Source organism: Rhinatrema bivittatum, chromosome 2, assembly GCF_901001135.1.
Source record: "Rhinatrema bivittatum chromosome 2, aRhiBiv1.1, whole genome shotgun sequence".
In the NCBI taxonomy this organism is placed as follows: Eukaryota; Metazoa; Chordata; class Amphibia; order Gymnophiona; family Rhinatrematidae; genus Rhinatrema; species Rhinatrema bivittatum.
The window spans coordinates 240,740,947-240,761,934 of record NC_042616.1 but is presented as its reverse complement, the minus strand read 5'-3'; the positions used below and the strand labels follow the sequence as shown (position 1 = coordinate 240,761,934).

At 44.7% G+C, this 20,988-nt stretch overlaps 1 protein-coding gene across 1 annotated transcript in view; it reads left to right on the top strand.

Moving 5' to 3' along the window:
* DNAJC13 (DnaJ heat shock protein family (Hsp40) member C13) overlaps positions 1-20,988 on the top strand; it is a 701,712-nt gene that overhangs the window by 630,137 nt on the left and 50,587 nt on the right. The window contains 3 exon segments of the mRNA XM_029587070.1: positions 14,731-14,974; positions 15,687-15,751; positions 15,753-15,827. Of these exon segments, the coding sequence (XP_029442930.1) occupies positions 14,731-14,974; positions 15,687-15,751; positions 15,753-15,827 (384 nt within the window).

The window sequence follows — 20,988 nt, the reverse complement described above, 5'->3', positions numbered from 1 at the left end:
TGAGGTTCGCGCCAACGCTGGTACATCAGTCGGGCCACGCGCGCGCCCTTAGGCATCTGGTCAACATGGCGGCTTGCAGCATCGAGCTGGTCCAGGAACACCGGAGGAGGATGTCCCGGAGATGCCGCAGCAGCCAGCCCTCCATCAACCCCGGAGGGAGTCACCAACGAGGTAAGGTGGGCGGAGCAGAGACGTCGGACAGCGACGGATACAACACCTTCAGGGACATAGTAGCCAAGTCCCAACTCCATTCTGGCAGCCCTGGTGCTGCCTTGGAGGAGGAAGGTCTCCTGGTCAGAAAGCATCAGCCTAGTGAAGCAGGAAGAGATCCTGTAGCAAGGACCTGCTCTCCAAATGATGCATTGTCCTCTTGCACCGAGGATATCTCTCCCAGGGCTATTGCCTAGGAGGGAAGGGTTAGGTTGGCCATCATAATTGGTGATTTGATTATTAGGAATGTAGAGAGCTGGGTGGATGTTGGGCGCAAGGATCGCCTGATAACATGCCTGCCTGATGCGAAGGTGGCGGACCTCATGCATCACCTAGATAGAATTTTAGACAGTGCTGGGAAGGAGCCGACTATTGTCCTACATGTGCGGACCAATGATATAGGAAAATGTGGGAGGGAAGTTCTAGAAGCCAAATTTATGCTCTTAGGTAGAAAGCTGAAATCCAGAATCTCCAGGGTAGCATTCTCCAAAATGCTCCCTGTTCCACGCACAGATCCCCAGAGGCAGGCAGAGCTCTGGATTATCAATGCATGGATGAGACAATCGTGCAAGGAAGGAGGGATTCAGTTTTGTGGGGAAGGGAGAGTCTTTTCCGAAGGGAAGGGCTCCACCTTAACCAAGGTGGAACCAGGCTACTGGTACTAACCTTTTAAAAAGGAGCTAGATCAGCTGTTAAACTAGAACAAAGGGGAAAGCTGACAGTCGCTTAGCAGTGCATGGTTCAGAGGGAAGTATTTTCAAAGGATACTAATGAAGCAGAAGAGTTAGGGCATCCCATCATCAAGGTTTCAATAAAAGCAAAAGTAATCCATGTGCCTATAAGTAAAGTATCACCTGCAACAAAAGATTCCAAATTATACCTGTCAACTGAAAAGCAGGCTGTTAATACAAACAAAAAGCACACTTTGAAATGTCTGAATGCCAATGCCAGAAGTCTAAGAAGTAAGATGGGAGGGTTAGAGTGTATAGCAGTAAATGAAGAGAGAGACTTAATTGGCATCTCAGAGACATGGTGGAAGTAGGATAACCAATGGGATAGTGTTATACCAGGGTACAAATTATATCGCAAAGATAGGGAGGAGCAACTTGGTGGGAAGGGGGTGACGCTTTATGTCTGGGATGGCATAGAGTTCAACAGGATAAGGATCCTGCAAGAGAATAAAAGTACAATAGAATCTTTATGGGTAGAAATCCCATGTGTGTTGGGGAAGAGTATATTGATAGGAGTGTCTACTGTTTACTGGTCAAAATGATGAGATGGACGATGAAATGTTAAGAGAAATTAGGGAAGCTAATCAAATTGGTAGTACAGTAATAATGGGAGATTTCAGTTACCCCAATATTGACTGAGTAAATGTAAAATCGGGACATGCTAAATAGATAGTTCCTGGATGAAATAAATGACAAATGTATGGAGCAATTGGTTCAGGAACTGATGAGAGAAGGAACTATTTTAGATCTCATTCTTAGTGGCACACAGGATTTGGTGAGAGAAATAATGGTGGCGGGGCTGCTTGGCAATAGTGATCATAACATGACCAAATTGGAATTGACTGGAAGGAGGACAATAAGTAAATCCACGGCTCTAGCACTAAGTTTTCAAAAGGGAAACTTTGATAAAATGAGAAAAATAGTTAGAAAAAAACTGAAAGATGCAGCTACAAATGTTAAGATTGTACAACAGGCATGGACATTGTTAAAAAATATCATCTTAGAAGTACAGCACAGATGTATTCCATGCATTAAGAAAGGTGCCAGTATGGTTAAAAGATGAGGTGAAAAATACTATTGTTGGGTTTGTGGCATATTGTGGACTCTTGGTCGAAGTGGAAATGAATCCTCCCGTAGGGAACCACAATGATTGGCTGGACTTTTAGTAAGCAGACACTGAGGAAATATTTTAAAAAGGCTCCAGGGGCGATCCGGGTAACTATAGACCAGTGAGCCTAACTTCAGTGCCGGGAAAAATAGTGGAAACTATTCTCAAGATCAAAATCATAGAGCATATAGAAAGACGCGGTTTAATGAAACACAGTGAACATGGATTTACCCAAGGGAAGTTTTGCCTAACAAATCTTCTTCATCTTTTTGAAGGGGTTAATAAACATGTGGATAAAGGTGAACCGGTAGATGTAGTGTATTTGGATTTTGAGAAGGCGTTTGACAAAGTCCCTCATGAGAGGCTTCTAAGAAAACTAAAACGTCATGTGATAGGTTGCGATGTTTTTTCGTGGATTACAAACTGGCTAAAAGACAGGAAACAGAGTAGGATTAAATGGACAATTTTTTCAGTGCAAGGGAGTGGGCAGTGGAGTGCCTCAGGGATCTGTATTGGGACCCGTACTTTTCAATATATTTATAAATTATCTGCAAAGAAATACGACAAGTGAGGTAATCAAAGTTGCAGATGATACAAGATTGTTCAGGGTAGTTAAATCACAAGCAGATTGTAATAAATTGCAGGAAGACCTTCTGAGACTGGAAAATTGGGCATCCAAATGGCAGATGAAATTTAATGTGGATAAGTGCAAGGTGATGCATATAGGGAAAAATAACCTATGCTATAGTTACACAATGTTAGGTTCCATATTAGGATCTACCACCCAAGAAAGAGATCTAGGCGTCGTAGTGGATAACACATTGAAATCATCAGTTCAGTGTGCTGCGGCAGTCAAAAAAGCAAACAGAATGTTAGGAATTATTAGAAAGGGAATGGTGAATAAAATGGAAAATTTCCTAATGCCTCTGTATCGCTCCATAGTGAGACTGCACCTTGAATACTGTGTACAATTCTGGTCGCCGCATCTCAAAAAAGATATAGTTGCGATGGAGAAGGTACAGAAAAGGGCGACCAAAATGATAAATGGAATGGAACAGCTCCCCTATGAGGAAAGACTAAATAGGTTAGACTTTTCAGCTTGGAGAAGAGACGGCTGAGGGGGGATATGATAGAGATGTTTAAAATCATGAGAGGTCTAGAACAGGTTAATGTGAATCAATTATTTACTCTTTTGGATAATAGACTAGGGAGCACTCCATGAAGTTAGTATGTGGCACATTTAAAATGAATCTGAGAAAGTTCTTTTTCACTCAATGCACAATTAAACTGTGGAACTTGTTGCCAGAGGATGTGGTTAGTGCAGTTAGTGTAGTTGTGTTTAAAAAAGGATTGGATAAGTTCTTGGAGAAGAAGTCCATTACCTGCTATTAATTAAGCAACAGTAGCATGGAATAGATTTAGTTTTTGGTACTTGCCAGGTTCTTATGGCCTGGATTGGCCACTGTTGGAAATAGGATGCTGGGCTTGATGGACCTTTGGTCTGACACAGCATGGCAATTTCTTAGTTCTTACTTTGTCTGAGATATACATATTCTCCTAGGACAAGCAGGATGGTAGTTCTCACATGTGGGTGACATCATCCGATGGAACCCAGCACGGAAACATTTGTCAAAGTTTCTCAAAGCTTTGATCAGCAGATTGAGCATTCCCAGCCTGCTAGTATCCACTCGAGGTCCTCCTTCAGTCTCTTCTTTTCCGCGGTGCAGTTGCCTACGTTCCATGGAGCTCTTCTTTTTCCACTTTTTTCCTCGATATTTGAGTATTTTTGCCATTTCCTCGTCTGGTCCCCTTCACGGTCAGTGCTGCCTTGGTACGGTAGGTCATATTCTGCCTCTTTTCCAACCTTGTAGTCGATTCCCGACTCCTCGCCTCATGGTGACTGTCTGTCATCGACTACATGCCGGGTGTTTTTATGGTGTCGACTGGTTTTCGTCGGTGCCCCCAGTGCCCGTGGACCATGTCCATCACGGATCTGCATGAGGTTTGTATTCTCTGCCTGGGGACCTCGCACAGTGTCCATGGGTGCCATCTGTGTGACCAGATGACACCCAAAGGGCATCAGGCGTTCCTCGATAACATGGAGAAACATTTCGGGGCCCCAAAGTCTACACCCTCTATGCCGAGAGATCGCTGAGAGCCGTCCGACCCGCTTCCCCTCGTGGTCCCTCTCGCCAGTACTTCCCAGGATCAGGGGATAGATCCTCGATGGTCTCACCGCTATCCAGGACATCAGGATCATCGGCTTCCTCGGCACCGGGGAAAGACCGGGCCGAACACCGGAAAAGATCCTGCAAGCATCGACACCGGTCACTCTCAACGCATGATTCTGGGGTGGCATTGGCAGCTGCCGAGCCACTACCGAAGGGGCGCCAGCCAACGGAGGCCCTACCCTCTGGTGCTCCCAGTAGCCCTAGGTGTTTCCCACCGACACCGGTGCAGGGCACCGTGCCACCTTGGAGACCCGAGAAAGATCCAGTGACGCCTCGTCCCCCTCCATCAGTCCTGGCCACTCTGTACTTTCAGGAGGAATTAGATCACAGGGTGCAGTCTGCAGTGCTCAATGCGCTTCAGAGCGTTGAGCTGCCGGTGCCACCGGCCACCATACCAGTGCCAAGCCTCCGCCATCAATGCTAGCACAACTGCTGGAGTGTCGGGACGTCCTTCTGGGTGCCGTACCGACGCAGCCGGTACCCAAGGGGCCTTCGATTCCCCATCAGCCACCGATGCCCTCCACCAGAGCAATCCTGATTCTCTGCTCCTCCGAGGAGGAAGATATGGCCGGTACTGTGTTCCCTCGCCCACAGTTCCCCAAGCCTTTGCCAGATCCCTCTGGCCTACCACAGCCTCTGGTCCCCTCCATGCCAGGGGATCCATCGATGCCGCCAGACCCCTCGAGGCATCCAAAGCTATCAGAACCCAGGGTCAATACCCCTCATGGACCTCGCCCACGGCATGCTGGTCCCAGTGAGGAGGAGGGGCCTTATGACCCCTGGGGTGACTACTCAGACTCGTCCTCGGAATATTCCGATGACCCCCTTTCGGAGCCCTTCCTTCCGGAGAAGCGATACCGATCGCCACCTAAGGACTTGCCTTTTGCGGGGTTTGTCAGGGCTATGGCCAAAGCTATTCCCTTTCAGCTGCTCACAGAGGAGGACATGCGACACAAAATGCTGGAAGTGCTCCAGTTCATCGACGCTCCCAAGTAAATCGTGGCAGCTCCAATCCACGATATCTTTAAGGAACTCCTGCTCCGTATACGGGAGTACCCCATTTCTGTGTCTCCTGTTAACAGGAAGGCCTATGCCACCTACTTGGTGCAACAGGCTGTGGGGTTTGACAGGAGGCAACTCCCCCACCAGTCGGTGGTCGTGGAGTCCACTTTAAAAAAAAAAAAAAAAAAGCTCGTCGCTCCCAAACCCATGGCTCCGCTCCTCTGGGACACGAGCACAGGTAGCTTGATTCTCTGGGATGGAAAATCTTCCAAGGCGCCATGCTGGTTGCCCGCATTACCGCCTACCAACTTTATATGACCCAGTACAACCACAATCTCTGGAAACAAATCCAGGATTTTGCAGAGGGCCTCCCCCAGCAACAGTAGGAAGCCCTTTCCGCCATTGCCTCTCCTGGGTCTGGAGGCGGGAAAACATGAGGTGCGTTCCACCTACGTTGTTTTTGAGATGGCAGCACAATTAGCCGCCGTGGGCATCTGTGCCAGATGGATGGCGTGGCTCCAGGCCTTTGATCTCCAGCCAGAAGTTCAGGACAGGCTAGCCGACCTCTCCTGCACAGGTGAAAAACCTTTCAGGGATAAGGTTCGGGATAAGGTGGCGCAATTGAAGGACCATCATGATACCCTTCAGCAGCTGTCTGCTAGTGCCTTGGAAGGTCTGTCCTCTGCCAGAAAATCCTCCAGGCAGTGTTCTCTGAAACCCTTCTATCGGCAGAGGAAATATTATCCTCAGGCCGCTTGGACTCGTCCACCTCGCACCGGTCCCAGGGGTCATCCTCGCCACCTAGACCCCAACTGGCCCCCAGCAGGCCCCGACCACGGGCTTTTGACTGGCAGCGAGGGAGTGTAAGTCAGCTGGCCATACCCCTGACATCAGATCCCCCAGTCAGCGGTGGACTCATGAGCTTCGCCTGTCACTGGGAAGAGAACATTGGACAGCTGGGTCCTCTCTATTGTTCGCCAGGGGTACTGTCTGCATTTCAGCTGGCTCCCAGAGATCTCTCCCCCATGTCCATCGTGGGGTTCATCCGTGTGTTTGGTCATCCTTCAAACAGAGCTTTCCGCCCTCCTTGCGGGCACAGTAAAACCAGTCCCTTGCCATCAGCAGGGCCAAGGATTCTATTCGAGGTATTTCCTCATTCCGAAGAGGAGTGGCAGCTTGCGCCCCATTCTCGACCTCAGGGCGTTGAACAAGTTTCAGGTAAGAGAAAAATTCAAGATGGTGTCTGTGGGCACGCTGATCCTGCTCCTTGGACGTCCCATGCTGTCTGGGACGTCCTCCGTGCCACTAGGTGGCAGAGCTCTCAAAGATCACTGAACTTTGTCAGTGAGGTGTTCCTGCTTGTATCTTCCCGCGTTTCCTTAAGTCCCTTCAGTCCATTTTTTTCTGTGCAACTGACTGCACGCGGAGCTCTTCTCTCTTAGAGAAAACGTTTCTCTGGAAAAAAAAAAAAAAAAAAAGCCCAAAACACCACAGAACTTAAGATGCCTTGACCACCAGGCTTCAAGTTCTGCGACTGTGGCAAGATCATGTCTGCCACTGATGGGCACAACCAATGTTATAGTTGTCTGGGTCCAGATCATGAACAGCCAAATTGTAGGGACTGCAGCCGCATGTCCCCTCGGGCCCGGCGACAGAGGGCTGCCTGCATCGCCCAACTCAGAGGAGCGGTGTCTAGTTCTTATGCCTCCTCGGAGGTGTCCACCAGATCCTCTCCGGGTCCACACCGAAAATCAAAAAGCGCCCTCTCATCGTAGGGCCAACTCCACGGACCCTCCTGGCCCTTCGGAACCAGCGCCGAAGCAAACCCCCATCTCACCGAAACACGGCGTGGGAGATGTGCCGTTGACGCACCAACAAGTCACAGGAGTACCAGCACACTGACACTTCAGAAGTGCATTGATGCGTCACAGGAGCATCAGCACACCAACGCACCTGCGACAAAGACAAGGCCCACCGACACACAGCCGACTCCAGCATGTCCCCCTGTGACTCATTACATCCCGGCAGCCTCAACATCGATGCAGCCGATGAAGACAGTTTCTAGGACACCGAAAAAGCACATCTCGGGGCACAAGTGACCCAGGGAGCCTTCACTGCTTCTAGTGGTCGATTCAGAAGGAGACCTCTCTTCTTCCCTCTTCTGACGTGTTCTCTGGCCTCTCTATGGCCTCATGCCACCGAAGTAGGTCAGGCTTGCAAGATCCAGTATTTGAGAAGGACAGGTGCCCCCCCCCCCCCCCCCCCGGTGGACTTCTCTGAAACCAGGGGCCCTGACAGCGACATCACCTTGATCCTTAATTTCTCACTTCAATTGAACACCAAGGTCAGCAGCCACCGGAGATGCCCGTTGAAACTCCACTTTCACCAAGGGGCAGCCCAGGCCAGGGAACTTCTGTCATCAAACCTCAGCAGCCATCTCTTCCTGCAGAGGGCTCCCCTCAGTCATTATTATTATTATTATTTAGGGTTTTTTATATACCGATTTTCTTGATACAGATCAAATCAACTCGGTTTACATAGAACGATAGTACATTAACAATAACTAGTCAAACCTCAAAAGAGGAGACAGATTGGGAGCAGAAGGTAAAAAGTTACATTATAACAAGGGAGAGTAACTTGGAATTGGAAATGAAGAGAAAGATAATCAAAGTAGAGAGATATAACAGTCATCCTCCTCTCCGGGCTCCTCCACTGGATACCCTTCAGATCCTGGGGAAATTCCACCTGAGCCCGTTTCTCCCCCGGAGGATTTCTCATTTTCGAAATTCTTGGAGAAAGTAGGCCAAAGTCTAAATATAGACACCAGGAAAGTACCGGACCCTAGGCAGGAGATGATGGGAATATTGAAGATCTTTGACACTCCTGCTGAACCTACAGCACTCAAAACAAAAGTCCAGTAAATGCTAAACACTTCAAATAACAATAATATACAATAAAGTTTAGCTCAAATTCAAAATGATTGTATATGGTCAAACTGGGGAAACCTCATATAGTGCCTCAATTAGGCTAGAGGTTGCTAAACTTTATTGTATATTATTGAACCTACAGCACTGCCATCCCACACGGTCTTAGATTCCATGATGACAAAAGCATGGGAATCCCCCTTCTCGGGGCAACCAACTTCCAGAAAAACAGATCTAAAATACTGCATACGGGAGTCACCTTTTTATTCCATGGTTCAGCTCCCTCATGTGTCCGTGCTCATGGAATTTGCAATGCAGCTGGCGAAAAAAATCTAGCCTGCATTCAAATACACCCCCCCCCCCCCCCCCCCCCCCGGGTAAGGACTGTAAATACTTAGATGACTTCAGCAAGAAAACATTTAAATCTGGAATGTTAAACACGAATGTTAAACGCGAAGATACAACATCTTATGTTCTTATCAGTTCTACGTGACGCAGTACCTGTATGAATGCCTCCAGTCCCTAAAGCCCCTGCTACAGGCCTCATCCTCGGTCGATCGACCACCACAGGAGTTCTATGACATGGAGGAGGGCCTGCGTCACCTACTTCGCTCCATATACGAGGGATTTGATAAGTCAGCGAAGTCTACCGCCAACGCCATAGCGGTGCACCGCCTAGCATGGCTATGGGCAAGTGCCATCAGAGATGATGTCCATAAAATGCTCGCGGATTTTCTGTGTTGTCCGGACAACCTTTTCGGGAACAAGCTGACTGAAACAGTGGCGAAACTGAAAGAGCAAAAGGTGGCTGTGCTGTACTTTAAAGCCCCTCAAGAAGGCTCATCATCCAGGTGCCCTTTCTCCTCATATAAAAAGTCATCCTACCCTCGTCGGGCATACAGACCATATCCTCCTTATCGGCCCTTCTCCTATCAACCAAGCCGACAACAGCCCTTCCAGCAGCAGGGCCCTCGCCAAAGCCCTCACCCACCTCTGCAACCTAGACAATCTTCGGACCCACATCCTCAAAACCTTTGCAAGGTTTTTAGGAGCTGCATCCCCACTGCTACCGCCACCTGTAGTAAGGGGCAGACTATCCCAGTTTCTGCCAGCCTGGGACAGCATCACATCCGACCACTGGGTCCTCAACATCATACGGAATGAATATTCCCTCAACTTCCTCTCTATCCCAACCCTACTACACCTGGTCTGCCAGAAACATCACTATATGTACTGCAGACCTCTACTCCAGGAGATAAACCACCTTCTCCAACAACAGTGCATTCGGGAGCTGCCCCCCATGCAGCTCCAGCAGGGTTTCTATTCTCAATACTTCCTCATTCCCAAGAAGTCCAGCAACCTCAGGCCCATTCTAGACCTCTGCTCTCTCGGCACCTACAGAGGGAAACATTCAAGATGACATCCCTCAAATCCATCCTTCCCTTCCTTCAACCCAGAGATTGGATGTGCTCACTGGATCTAAAGGATGCATATGCTCACATACCAATGCGCACCCTACATCCTGGCGGTTCCTCTGTTTCATCGCAGACTGCTGATACTTCCAATACAAGGTTCTCCCGTTCGACCTCTCCTCTGCCCACAGAGTATTCACAAAGTGCTTAGCAGTAGCGGTGGCACACCTCCGCCAACAGGGCATCCAGATATTTCCTTACCTAGATGACTGGCTGATTGTGGCCCCCAACCAGTCCACTCTCCGAGACAGCCTTATCCAAACAATCTAGGCCTCCTCGTAAACTACGAAAAATCAAGTCTGCAATCTACTCAAATCTTGCAGTTCATAGGGGCTCATATCGACACAATTCAAGTCAAAGCCTTCCTTCTGAAGCCCCGGGCGCTTGCTCTGACACTTGCTATTCGCCTCTACAAAAGCACAACTGCTCCAGCCCACCAAATCCTCACCATCCTAGGACATGGCAGCATCCATCTGTCATACCTCATACGCGACTCCATATGCGACAATTACAATGGGGCCTGAAAACCCAATGGAATCAATTCTTCAGCCCCTTCTCCACCCCGATCACATTGACGTCCAGCATGAAGAGAGACCTACAGTGATGGCTGACTCCATCAGCGCTAGAGACAGGATTGCCTCTTTGCCTCCTGCGTCATCATACGGTCCTCAGCACGGATGCTTCCACCACAGGTTGGGGAGCACACCTTCAGACCCAAGGACTGTGGTCCAAATGGGAACAATCACAATAAATAAATCTCCTGGAACTCCGAGCCATCCAAAATGCCCTCCGGGCTTTCAAATAGACCCTCCGCGGACAGACTGTTATGATCCACACAGACAACCAAGTTGCCATGTTTTACATAAACAAAGGAGAGTCAGCGACATGGAGCCTCTGCAGGGAAGCCGTACAAATACTGGAATGGGCGAACAGCAGAGCCATCGCCCTACAGGCCACCTAACTGTCTGGAATCCACAATTCCAAAGCAGACAAACTAAGCAGAATCTTTTGCCCCCATGAGTGGGAACTTCATCAGGATGTGGCCAATCAAATTTTCTCCACGTGAGGTCTTCCCCCAGTTCGAGCTCTTCGCAACGGAACTCAACAGGAAGTTAGACCTTTTTTGCTCGGTGTACCCCAGTGCACACCAACTAGCACAGGACGTTTTCCTCATAAGTTGGGCGAAGGGCTTGTTTTATGCTTCCCCCCTACCTCTCATCTCCCGCACAATCCAGAGGTGTATAGCAGACGACGTGGACTTGATACTAATCGCCCCAGAGTGGGCACGGCAGCTGTGGTACAGCTACCTAGTCCGACTGTCCATACACAAACAGATTCCCCTGGGCAACAGCCCACATCTGCTCACCCAAGGAGGGGGGATCTCTTCTCCACCTGCTTCATTCATCTGGCAGAACTGCATGGAGATTGAAAGGCTCATATTCCAGCACCTGAACATTTCTCCTCATCTTCAGGATATTCTGGTCTCCTCCAGAAAACCCTCGACTAGACTAAATTACCAGCGCAAATGGGTGTGTTACGCTTCCTGGTGCTCAACCAAAGGAGCAGATCTGCTCACCTTCCCACCAGAACATCTCCTGGATTATCACCATCCGCTTTACCAGGAAGGGCTCGCCACGGCCTCGTTTCGAGTGCACCTCAGTGCCATAGCGGCTTACCACACTCCTCTCAATGAGGAACTTATATCTTGTCACCCGCTCGTCTCCAGATTTATGAAAGGAGTCCTGTGTCTCCAGCCCCTGGTTCAGAAGCCTCCAGTACCGTGGGACATAACCATTGTTTTGGAACAATTCATGCTTCAGCCATTTGAACCATTGGACACTTGTCATCCCAGATTCCTCTCCTGGAAGGTGCTATTCTTGATTGCTCTCGTCTCCGCAAGGCGTATCAGCAAGCTACAGGTCTTGGTTCACTACCCGCCCTACCTAGTATTTTACCATGACAGTTACACTGCGAACGCATCCCAACTTCCTACCCAAAGGTGGTTTCTGCTTTTCACATAAACCAAACCATCTCTCTCCCAACCTTCTACCCAAACCTCATGCAAATGACGGTGAGCGAAGACTCCACACATTAGATTGCAAACGAGCGCTTGCTTATTATAAGCAGCGCACTAATGCTGAGCACAGAGCCTCTCAGCTCTTTATCGCCTTCAATCCGAATGCCCCAGGACTCCTTGTATCCAAGAGAACATTATTGTCCTGGATCTCCAACTGCATTCAATTTTGTTACCAAAAACGTTCAGAGACCTGTCTGCCACACCCAAGGCGCAACAGGCCCGTTCAATGGCTACTTCAATTGCCATGTCCAGAAGTACCTCTTCTGGACATTTGTAAGGCAGCCACTTGGTCCTCACTGCATACCTTCACGTTCCACTACTGCTTAGACAAACAAACTGCAGACGATGCACACATGGGGTGGACCATCCTCAAGTCAGGCACGTCTAGACCACGACAACAATAATTGATAAGAACTGTCCACCTCCTGTTTTACCATATTGAGCGCACTTCCTTATGTACCTCTTGGTCACATGATATCGAACGTTGCGCTCAATACTCAGCTGGGGACTCCCAGACAGCATGGCTAATTCATGCTGCTTATCTACAGGAAAAGAGCAAGTTTGCTTACCGTAAACGGTGTTTTCCATAGATAGCAGATGAATTAGCCATGCAGACCCACCCGCCTCCCCGGACCTTTCCAGCATTGCATCTCATCTTGCTTGGTTATGGACTGAGGAGACTTGGGGAAACGCAGGAAGATACAAGCAGGAATGCCTCACTGACAAAGTTCGGTGATCTTTGAGAGCTCCGCCACCTAGTAGCACGGAGGACGTCTCAGACAGCATGGCTAATTCATCTGCTATCTACGGAAAACACAGTTTACGGTAAGCAAACTTGCTCTTTTATGTTTTGTTGATGTGTTTTATTTCTGGATTCTAAACTACTTTGATTGGCATTGTTGCCAGAAAGCAGTCTAAAAGTGATTTTTAAATTACCCAAAAAAACTACAATTTGCTTCCTCTGCAGATGGTTACCCCAAATTAGGGGTTGCTCAGCAGTAACGCTAAAAATAAATAAATAAATCTAGACTTCTTTGCTCTTCTGCTTAAAGGTAAGGAGCAGGTCCACCTTACCAAGTGACAAAATGTAGAACAGGTTAGATGTAGGTTAAGGTTCAATGGAAAAATACTTCTTCCTTTTCGTTCTAGTACGATGGTGTTGCCTCCTTGTAAATCATCCCACTGGCAGCATTTAGTAAATAACAATGCACAGATGTAGAACTGAATTTTAAAAGTATACCCATCTGCTGAGATTGATGGATCAGCAGAATAGAAATTGTGGAAATAAATAAAATAAATGCCCCAGCAAAATCAGGAACCTAATTAAAGGAACAGAAAGGAATTTAGCATTATATAATGCATATGTGTGAATCTTGGGGTTATTTTTGATCCCAGATTATCTTTTAAGCTTCATATTATGAAAATAGTCCAGCAACTATTCTGGAAATTAAGAATTTTGCATAAGTTTGAGCCATAATTGGAATTTGATGACTTTAGAACAGTTTGCAGTGTTTTATAATATCAAAACTAGACTAGCAATTCATTTTATCTTGGGTCATCTCATTACGCAATAAAGACTTTGCAGGTTATCCAGAACTCAGCAGCCAAGATACTGTTTCTCCAAGATTTGATCATATCTCTCTAATTTTATCTCTTTGCCCTGGTTACCAGTAACATGGAAGATACACTTTGTGCCTTAACCAGCTACACCCTTAACCCCTTACAAGTTTCCTCCCCTTTACAAGCTTCCCAACCACTGTAAATAGTAGTTTATGTATTATATACTCCAAGTTTATGCCAATGTTTCTACCTTAGATTACAAAATTATATTTATTTGTTCTATTTTCTTCGTTCCTTGTAAAGGGCATGCCCACTATTGTAGCTTGCCTCAGATGTTTCATGTAAACCGGTACGATGTGCAAACGGCTATCGGTATATAAAAATGTTAAAATAAATAAATAAATAATAGTTCTCAAGATGGTTTTTAAAGCCATATGTTATGACATACCCACGAGCATCAGTGCTATGTTTTAAGTTCTATCATCCCTTCAAAGTCAGCTAGCCAGTGCCTTCTAGGTATTCCCAGTCATCACGTAATCAGACTCAATGAATCCAGAGAAAGGCTCTTGTATGTAATGGGTCCAACTTGGTGGAATCAACTGCCACTGGTTCTCTGTAAAGAAATCTGTTTTAAGGCTGTTAAGAAGGCCTTCAAACTCCCCTTCGGATAACTGCAATATTTAGCAGATTTTTGAATTTCATTGTTTATGATGAAGGCAGCACTACAGCTTACATTCCTCAGACTGTTGTCAGTTTTAAATTTGTTTTAGTGATTAAATATTTTAATTATGTTTTTATAAATGTTTAATTGTGAGCTGCTTAGGACTGTGAATAATGCAGCATACAAATGCAAAAATAAAATTTATAGACACACTCATTTATAATTTACTTAATACAGAAAAAAACAAAAAAATAATACACTTGCTTTTGTATGTGTGTATGTATTTGTTTTTGTTTCCTGCACTAAGTAAATCCTCCACAGAGCTGCTGAAAGATTTGTTTACAATTTGGTAGTAAGAAAAAAGTTATTCAATGTTATGGATAATTGTCTTTTGTACACCTTGCCAAAAATTATTCTATAATACTACATGATGACTCTGCCAAACACTTAAAGATTCTGCTAATAGATTCCAACAGGCCCATCTTAGAAAGGGAAATGTCTTAAACTGTTCCATTTGTCCCCATACAAAAAGTATAATAATTTAGTTCCCAGTAACTGCCTACAATATTTATTGCCTTGTTTTCCAAAGTTTCATGAAGTTCGAAATATAAATGTACTGAAAACTGTGATGAGAGTAAATACAGAATGTCTACTAGTATATGAAGATGTATAACATGTTGAAAAATTGTATGCATGTGAGATCTTGGAAAGCTATTGATTGTATGTAATAAAACAAAGTATTTTGTTTTCACAGGGTGAGACCCTAGAAACTGTAACAACAGCAATAGTATGTCTTTTGAGCGCTCAACCTCAACTAGCAGATCAAGTCCCACCATTGGGTCACCTTCCCAAAATTATTCAGGCCATGAACCACAAGAACAATGCCATTCCAAAATGTGCTATTCGTGCCATACACACATTGTCTGATAATGAGGTATTGTATTTTTCTGATATACAGACCACCCTTAGGGAGGAGCGGTTTTTGTTCTGCCATTGCAGTGCTTAGTAGACTAGGGGTTAACTCCTTTAATAAGTAGAAATTGGTTTTGATGTTACTGAAGAAATATCTTGATCAATTCAATGATAATCATCCAATACCATTTTTTCTTCCTATCAATATAGTGTTGGATTCAGTAAATTAAAAAAAAACAGTAATATAGTAAGGTTAATGGAAGGCTAATTGCACAGTGATATGTTTCATGCCTACATCCATGTATACTCGCTAAAGGCTACTTGTCCTTTGGGCTCTAAATTCAATTTGTTTCCCAACACTGATACAGTATAATAATATAATTTTTTTAAAACTAAAATGACTAATGGATTAAAATCAGAACTCCAGTTATAAATACAGGGCAGGGTTCTTTCTCCTGCACTTGTTAGATGATCAGTTTTATAATTAAAGGAATAATTATTTCCCTCACAATTTAAATACATTGCCCTTTTTTTCAGCATCATTAATCCTCGAAAGCCTCATTTATGAGTTTGTATCTTATGAAAAGGTGGGGTATAAATCATAGCTGTTAAATGTGGCAATATTAACTTAAATTCTGAATGCTAACATTTGATAGAAAATATACAAAGTTTATTGCAGAAAAGTTTCAGTTTTTAACTATGCTTTGTATTGCTTCAACTAAAATACTAGACTGTCTTATGGAACATTGATCCCTTAGGTTTGAATGTTTGTTTGTTTGTTTTTTGCTTTGCATTTAGTTCTGTGTCGAGCAATGGCATCCTTAGAGACTATTGGCCCCCTGATGATTGGCATGAAGAAACGATATGGACATGATTGGTTTAGCCTGTGAAGCACTTAATCGAATGTTTCAGAAGGAGCAAACAGAATTAGTTGCTCAAGTAAGTTGCCCAAGTGCTTGTATTCATATGTTCTTACAACAGCTTGATAAGTAGTAATAGCAACACAGATCATTCTCCTGCAGCAGCATTCAAAGTTGTTATATACTATTTATAAGCTAAATTTGCTCAGGGTATGGGTGACCCTACACAAATCTTGATATTTCTGTAAGTTGAGCTTGCTTCATTTTTATTAGTTTTTCCACTGTTAACAGTATTGGAGTATTTATAACTGCATGATTTCACTAAAGGATCTGCCTGGAATTTTCCTTTGGGGACCCCATTGCCTTACCTGTTTATACATTTCAGGGGTAATTTTCATAAGGATTTACATGTGTAAATGTAACTACTATTGTAGCTATTTTCAAAAGCCATTTTCCTGTGTAAAGTGCACTTGCTTGGGTAAATCCTATGGACAATTCAATGGTATATATTGTAGCAATTTTCAAAAGCCCACTTACTCAGGTAAAACCCATTTTTAAGCATGTAAATGCTTTTGAGCATCATGCCCTAAATGAATTAAAGTAACATGGGAATTTAATGTGCATCTAATTATTCTGACTACAGTGCATGGCTTATAATATACTAGTGAATAGGACTGCACTCCTGTTGGCACAGTTAACTTGGAATAAATTCTTACCATGCTACTCTACTTCTGGTAAGTGCATAGTCAATGCCTATATTTGTTTTTGCTTTGTATATTCATCATTTTCTTGACTGTAGTTTTTTTTTTGGGGGGGGGTTGTTGTTTGTAAAAAGGCTAAAGACATAAAGAGCTTTTCTTCTGCCAAAGCCAATTTTTGTATAATTTATCTGATGGCATTTTGTCATGTCCTGTCTGGTTTTTTTTTTATTGGCACATAGCCTTTACCTAGGCAGTGGCATCAGTGTGGAAGGTGGGAATGATCATGAGGAAGCTTTATTCTATCTTGGATGCAGCAGGGAAAGGTTGGCGGCCTCGCATGTGAACACCTTAGTATGTACTGTTACGCAGTAGACCTTGATACCAGTGGTGGAGGGCACGGCTCCCAAGGATGTCAAACACAGGAGAATTGAGGCTTTGCTGAAGCTTTGCAGGCACTAGTTTGCTGTAGTATTGTAGTTATAGCTGGATTGAGGCAGTCACAGTGCCTTCAGGAGACTTAATTCAATTTTCCTGAAGCAGAGCTGAGAAGAATGGTGCAGCTTGAACATGGAGTGGACTTTTCTAGATGATGCCTTTTATAATCTGTCCATTTTTATAGCACAGACCATGGCCATGGGTGGTGGCAGCCAGGCACCCGCTGTGGTTAATAAACTGAATGGCAGATTCTGCGTCTAAAGCAGGTGTGGCAAAGTTTACGTGTAAGGGAGGACTCCTATTTGGAGAAAAACTTGAGAAATTGGTTAAGGCATTGGGAGAATCTAAAGCCTCAAGAATAATCCAAAGAATACTCCTTGGGGAGTTTTGAGTTTCTAAACACTATAAAAAAAGGAAAGTTTGGGGCAGCCTTTTGGAAGATTTCCCAACCCATTGAAAGGCAGAAGAGGGGCAAAGAGGGAAATACCAGGGAGTATAGGTGATACACAGATTCCCAATGAAAGCATTGGGACCTGGGCTCATGTGTCTGTATTCTACTGGAGATGGGTCTGGATTACCACAGACCAATGGGTCTTGGAGGTGATAAGAGGAAGGATATGCACTGGAATTTTTCCCTTCCTATTTCATATGCTTTCATGGTCTCTACCTGTCTTTCTCTCCTAAGGAAAATGATGATACAGGTCGCTCTGGACCTTCTTAATTGCAGAAATATGGTGGTTCTAGTTCCATTGTATCCATGAAGACAAGGAAGGTAATCAGTTTACTTCATAAAAAGATACATTTCTGCCTATTCTGGACTTGAAGCAGATCAACAAGGCGTTGAAGGTTTCCCATTTCAAAATGGAGACTCTGAGATCAGCATGGCAAGGGGAGTTTTTGAAATCATTAGATCTAACAGAGTCCTGCCTCCATATACCTGTCATAGAAGAACACCAGCAATATCTGACGTTCCCACCTTGAGTGGTCATTTCCATTTTTGAGCTCTTCTGTTTGGCCTAGAGATGATGCCAAGAACCTTTTTCAAGGTAATGGTTATGGTAGCTGCTATGCTACATCAAGAAGGGATTTTCATTTATTTATTTATTAAAGGCTTTTATATACCGACTTTCTTGATACAAATCAAATCAACTCGGTAGTAACTAAGCAGTAACTATAACTAAGCAGTAACTAAGCAGTAACTATAACTAAGCAGTAACTATAACCAACCAATCAACAACAGATATATTAAGAGGAGCATAAAGTTACATTATAACAAGGAAGCCTTAACTGGGAGTGGGAAAAAAAGAGAGGGAGAACAAGATAAAGTACTATATACAAAGGATTATGGGAGGGAGGCAAGGAGCCGACCTCATGATGACTAGTGAACGTAATTAGTGTTTGTTTATTTACATAAGTGATGGAACAGTTCTAGGTCAGGCTGTTGAGCTAGAGGCGGGGAAGGCACGGCAGAACAGCCATGTCTTTAGTTTCTTTTTGAAAGTTAGAAGACAGGTTTCCTGCCTGAGGTCCGGAGGCATGGCGTTCCAGATGGAGGGACCTGTGATAGAGAATGCCCTGTCTCTGATATTTGAGTGTTGTACAATTTTGATTGGAGGAACATGTAAGGATCCCTTGTAGGCATCCCTTAAGGGTCTGGCCGTCGAGTGCAATTTGAGAGGGTGTAGAAGATCGAGTGGGGTCTGATGGTGAATATTTTTGTGGATAATTGTCAGTGATTTATGGAGAATTCTGAAGTTTACTGGGAGCCAGTGAAGATCTTTTAGAATGGGAGAGATATGCGCTCTCCGATTAGTATTCGTCAGAATTCTCGCCGCTGCATTTTGGAGCAGCTGGAGGGGTTTATAGTAGAAGCCGGGAGACCTTGCAAGATGGAATTGCAGTAGTCAATCTTGGAGAACAGAATGGCTTGGAGGACAGATCTGAAATCGTAATGGAAAAGGAGCGGTTTGAGTTTTTTAAGTACTTGTAGCTTGTAGAAGCACTCCTTTGTGGTGTGTTTTATAAATTGCTTTAGGTTCAAGTGAATATCAATTATCTCTAGCTTGGGATATTTGTATGTTAGATTGCAGTTGGTGATGGAAGGGACTGCCTTCTGGGGTAATTAGCAATAGTTCTGTCTTGGAAGTATTGAGCACCAGGTTGAGGCTTGAAAGGTGATGGTTGATTGTTTGCAGGTGAGAGTTCCATAATTTGAGTGTTCAGTCCAGAGACTTGGATATGGAGATTAAAATTTGAACATCGTCTACGTATATATAGAACTTAAGTTTTAGATTTGAGAGTACGTGGCAGAGAAGGGAGTATGTAGATGTTAAACAGGGTGGGCGATAAGGAGGAGCCCTGCGGGACTCCGAATGGGGCTTTAGTGTGAGAGGATTCCTTGTTATTGATTTTAACCTTATAGCCTCTATTGCTAAGGAAGGAGTCGAACCATCTAAGAGCTGATCCTGTAATTCCTATGTCTGATAGCCGGTTTAGAAGGGTATTATGATTTACAGTATCGAAAGCTGCAGAGATGTCAAGAAGGGCTAGGAGGAACGATTGTCCTTTATCAAAGCCAGTGTATATTTGATCAAGGAGTGAGATGAGGAGGGTTTCGGTATTGTGTTCTTTACGGAAACCGTATTGTGCCGGATGTAGAATGTTGTGGTCTTCTAGGTAATTTGAAAGTTGCTTATTTACGATTTTCTCCATGATCTTTGCTACAAATGACAGATTTGAGATGGGGCGGTAATTGTTGAGGTCGTTCGGGTCCAGGTTCGGTTTTTTGAGTATAGGTTTGAGGGTAGCCGATTTGAGAGCATCTGGGAATATTCCTTGTGAAAGGGAACAATTGATAATATCGGCTAGATATTTGGAGATGTATTCTGGTATGAGAATCAGAAATTTGGAGGGAATTTGGTCCAGAGGGTGGGTGGAAGGTTTCATTCTTTTTATCAGATTTTCCACCTCTATAGTGTGAGTAGGATCAAAGGATTCCAAGCTTATGTCTGTTTGGTAGGTGGAGGGTATCCAGAGACAGTGAGTTTGGGCTGGTAGGTAATCTAGCCAGGGTGTTTGAAATTTTGTTCTGAAAGAATAAGGCCAGATCTTTGGCTTTCGATTGGGCTGTATCGTCTGGGATAGTAGGGGGAGCAGTTTTGGTGAGCTCCGATACGTACGAGAACAGAGCCTTCGCGTCGAATATCATATCGTGGATACGGTGGGCATAGAAATCTCTTTTTGTTCGAAGCGTTGTCGTTCTGTAATGGTGTAGGGCAGCTTTGTATATGGTTAGAGAATGGGGATTGGGGTTCTTCCTCCATTCTTTTTCTTTCCGTCTTAGGATTTGCTTCAGGGTACGGAGCTCCTTGGAGAACCATGGCTGCTTATTTTTTCGAGAAGGATCTATGGTTTTCTTAGACAGTGGGCATAAGTTATTGGCTATCATTTCAGTAATACTTTGCCAGGAGGTAATAGCAGAATTGGAGTTAGATAGATCCAGATTAGGAAGTTCTTTGATTAGAGAATTGCCGAGGTCTTCTGAAGGACATGGTTTCCTGTAGTACAAAGTGGTCGCCTGAAGTGGAGCCGAAGATCCTGTCAATGACCTGATGGTGGAGGTGATCATGAAATGGTCTGACCATGGGACCGGGAGACATAGAGGGGGGGTGAAAGTGGAATGAGGTTGGAATTTGTGAAGATAAGGTCAAGGGTATGACCTGCTTTATGTGTGGGTTGGTTGATGTGTTGTTTGAAGCCCATGTCTGAAAGGGCTGATAGGAAGGCTTCACAGTTAGAAGATCGAGGATTGGCATCGATGTGAAGATTAAAATCTCCAAGGATTATGGCTGGAGAATCTAGTTTTACGTATTTGGCTATGATTTCTACCATAGGAGAGGCGTCTTGTTCTAAATGTCCAGGGGGAGCGTAGGTGAGGAGGATTTGGAGCGACTTAGATTTGAATAAGCCTATCTCCAGTTTGGGTATTATATTGATAGATTGAAGAGTGAGGTTAAGAGATTTTTTGGCAGCTATGAGGAGACCTCCCCCTTTCTTCTTTTTTCTGGGTAAAGAGAAGACATCATATATTTGTGTAGGAAGTTG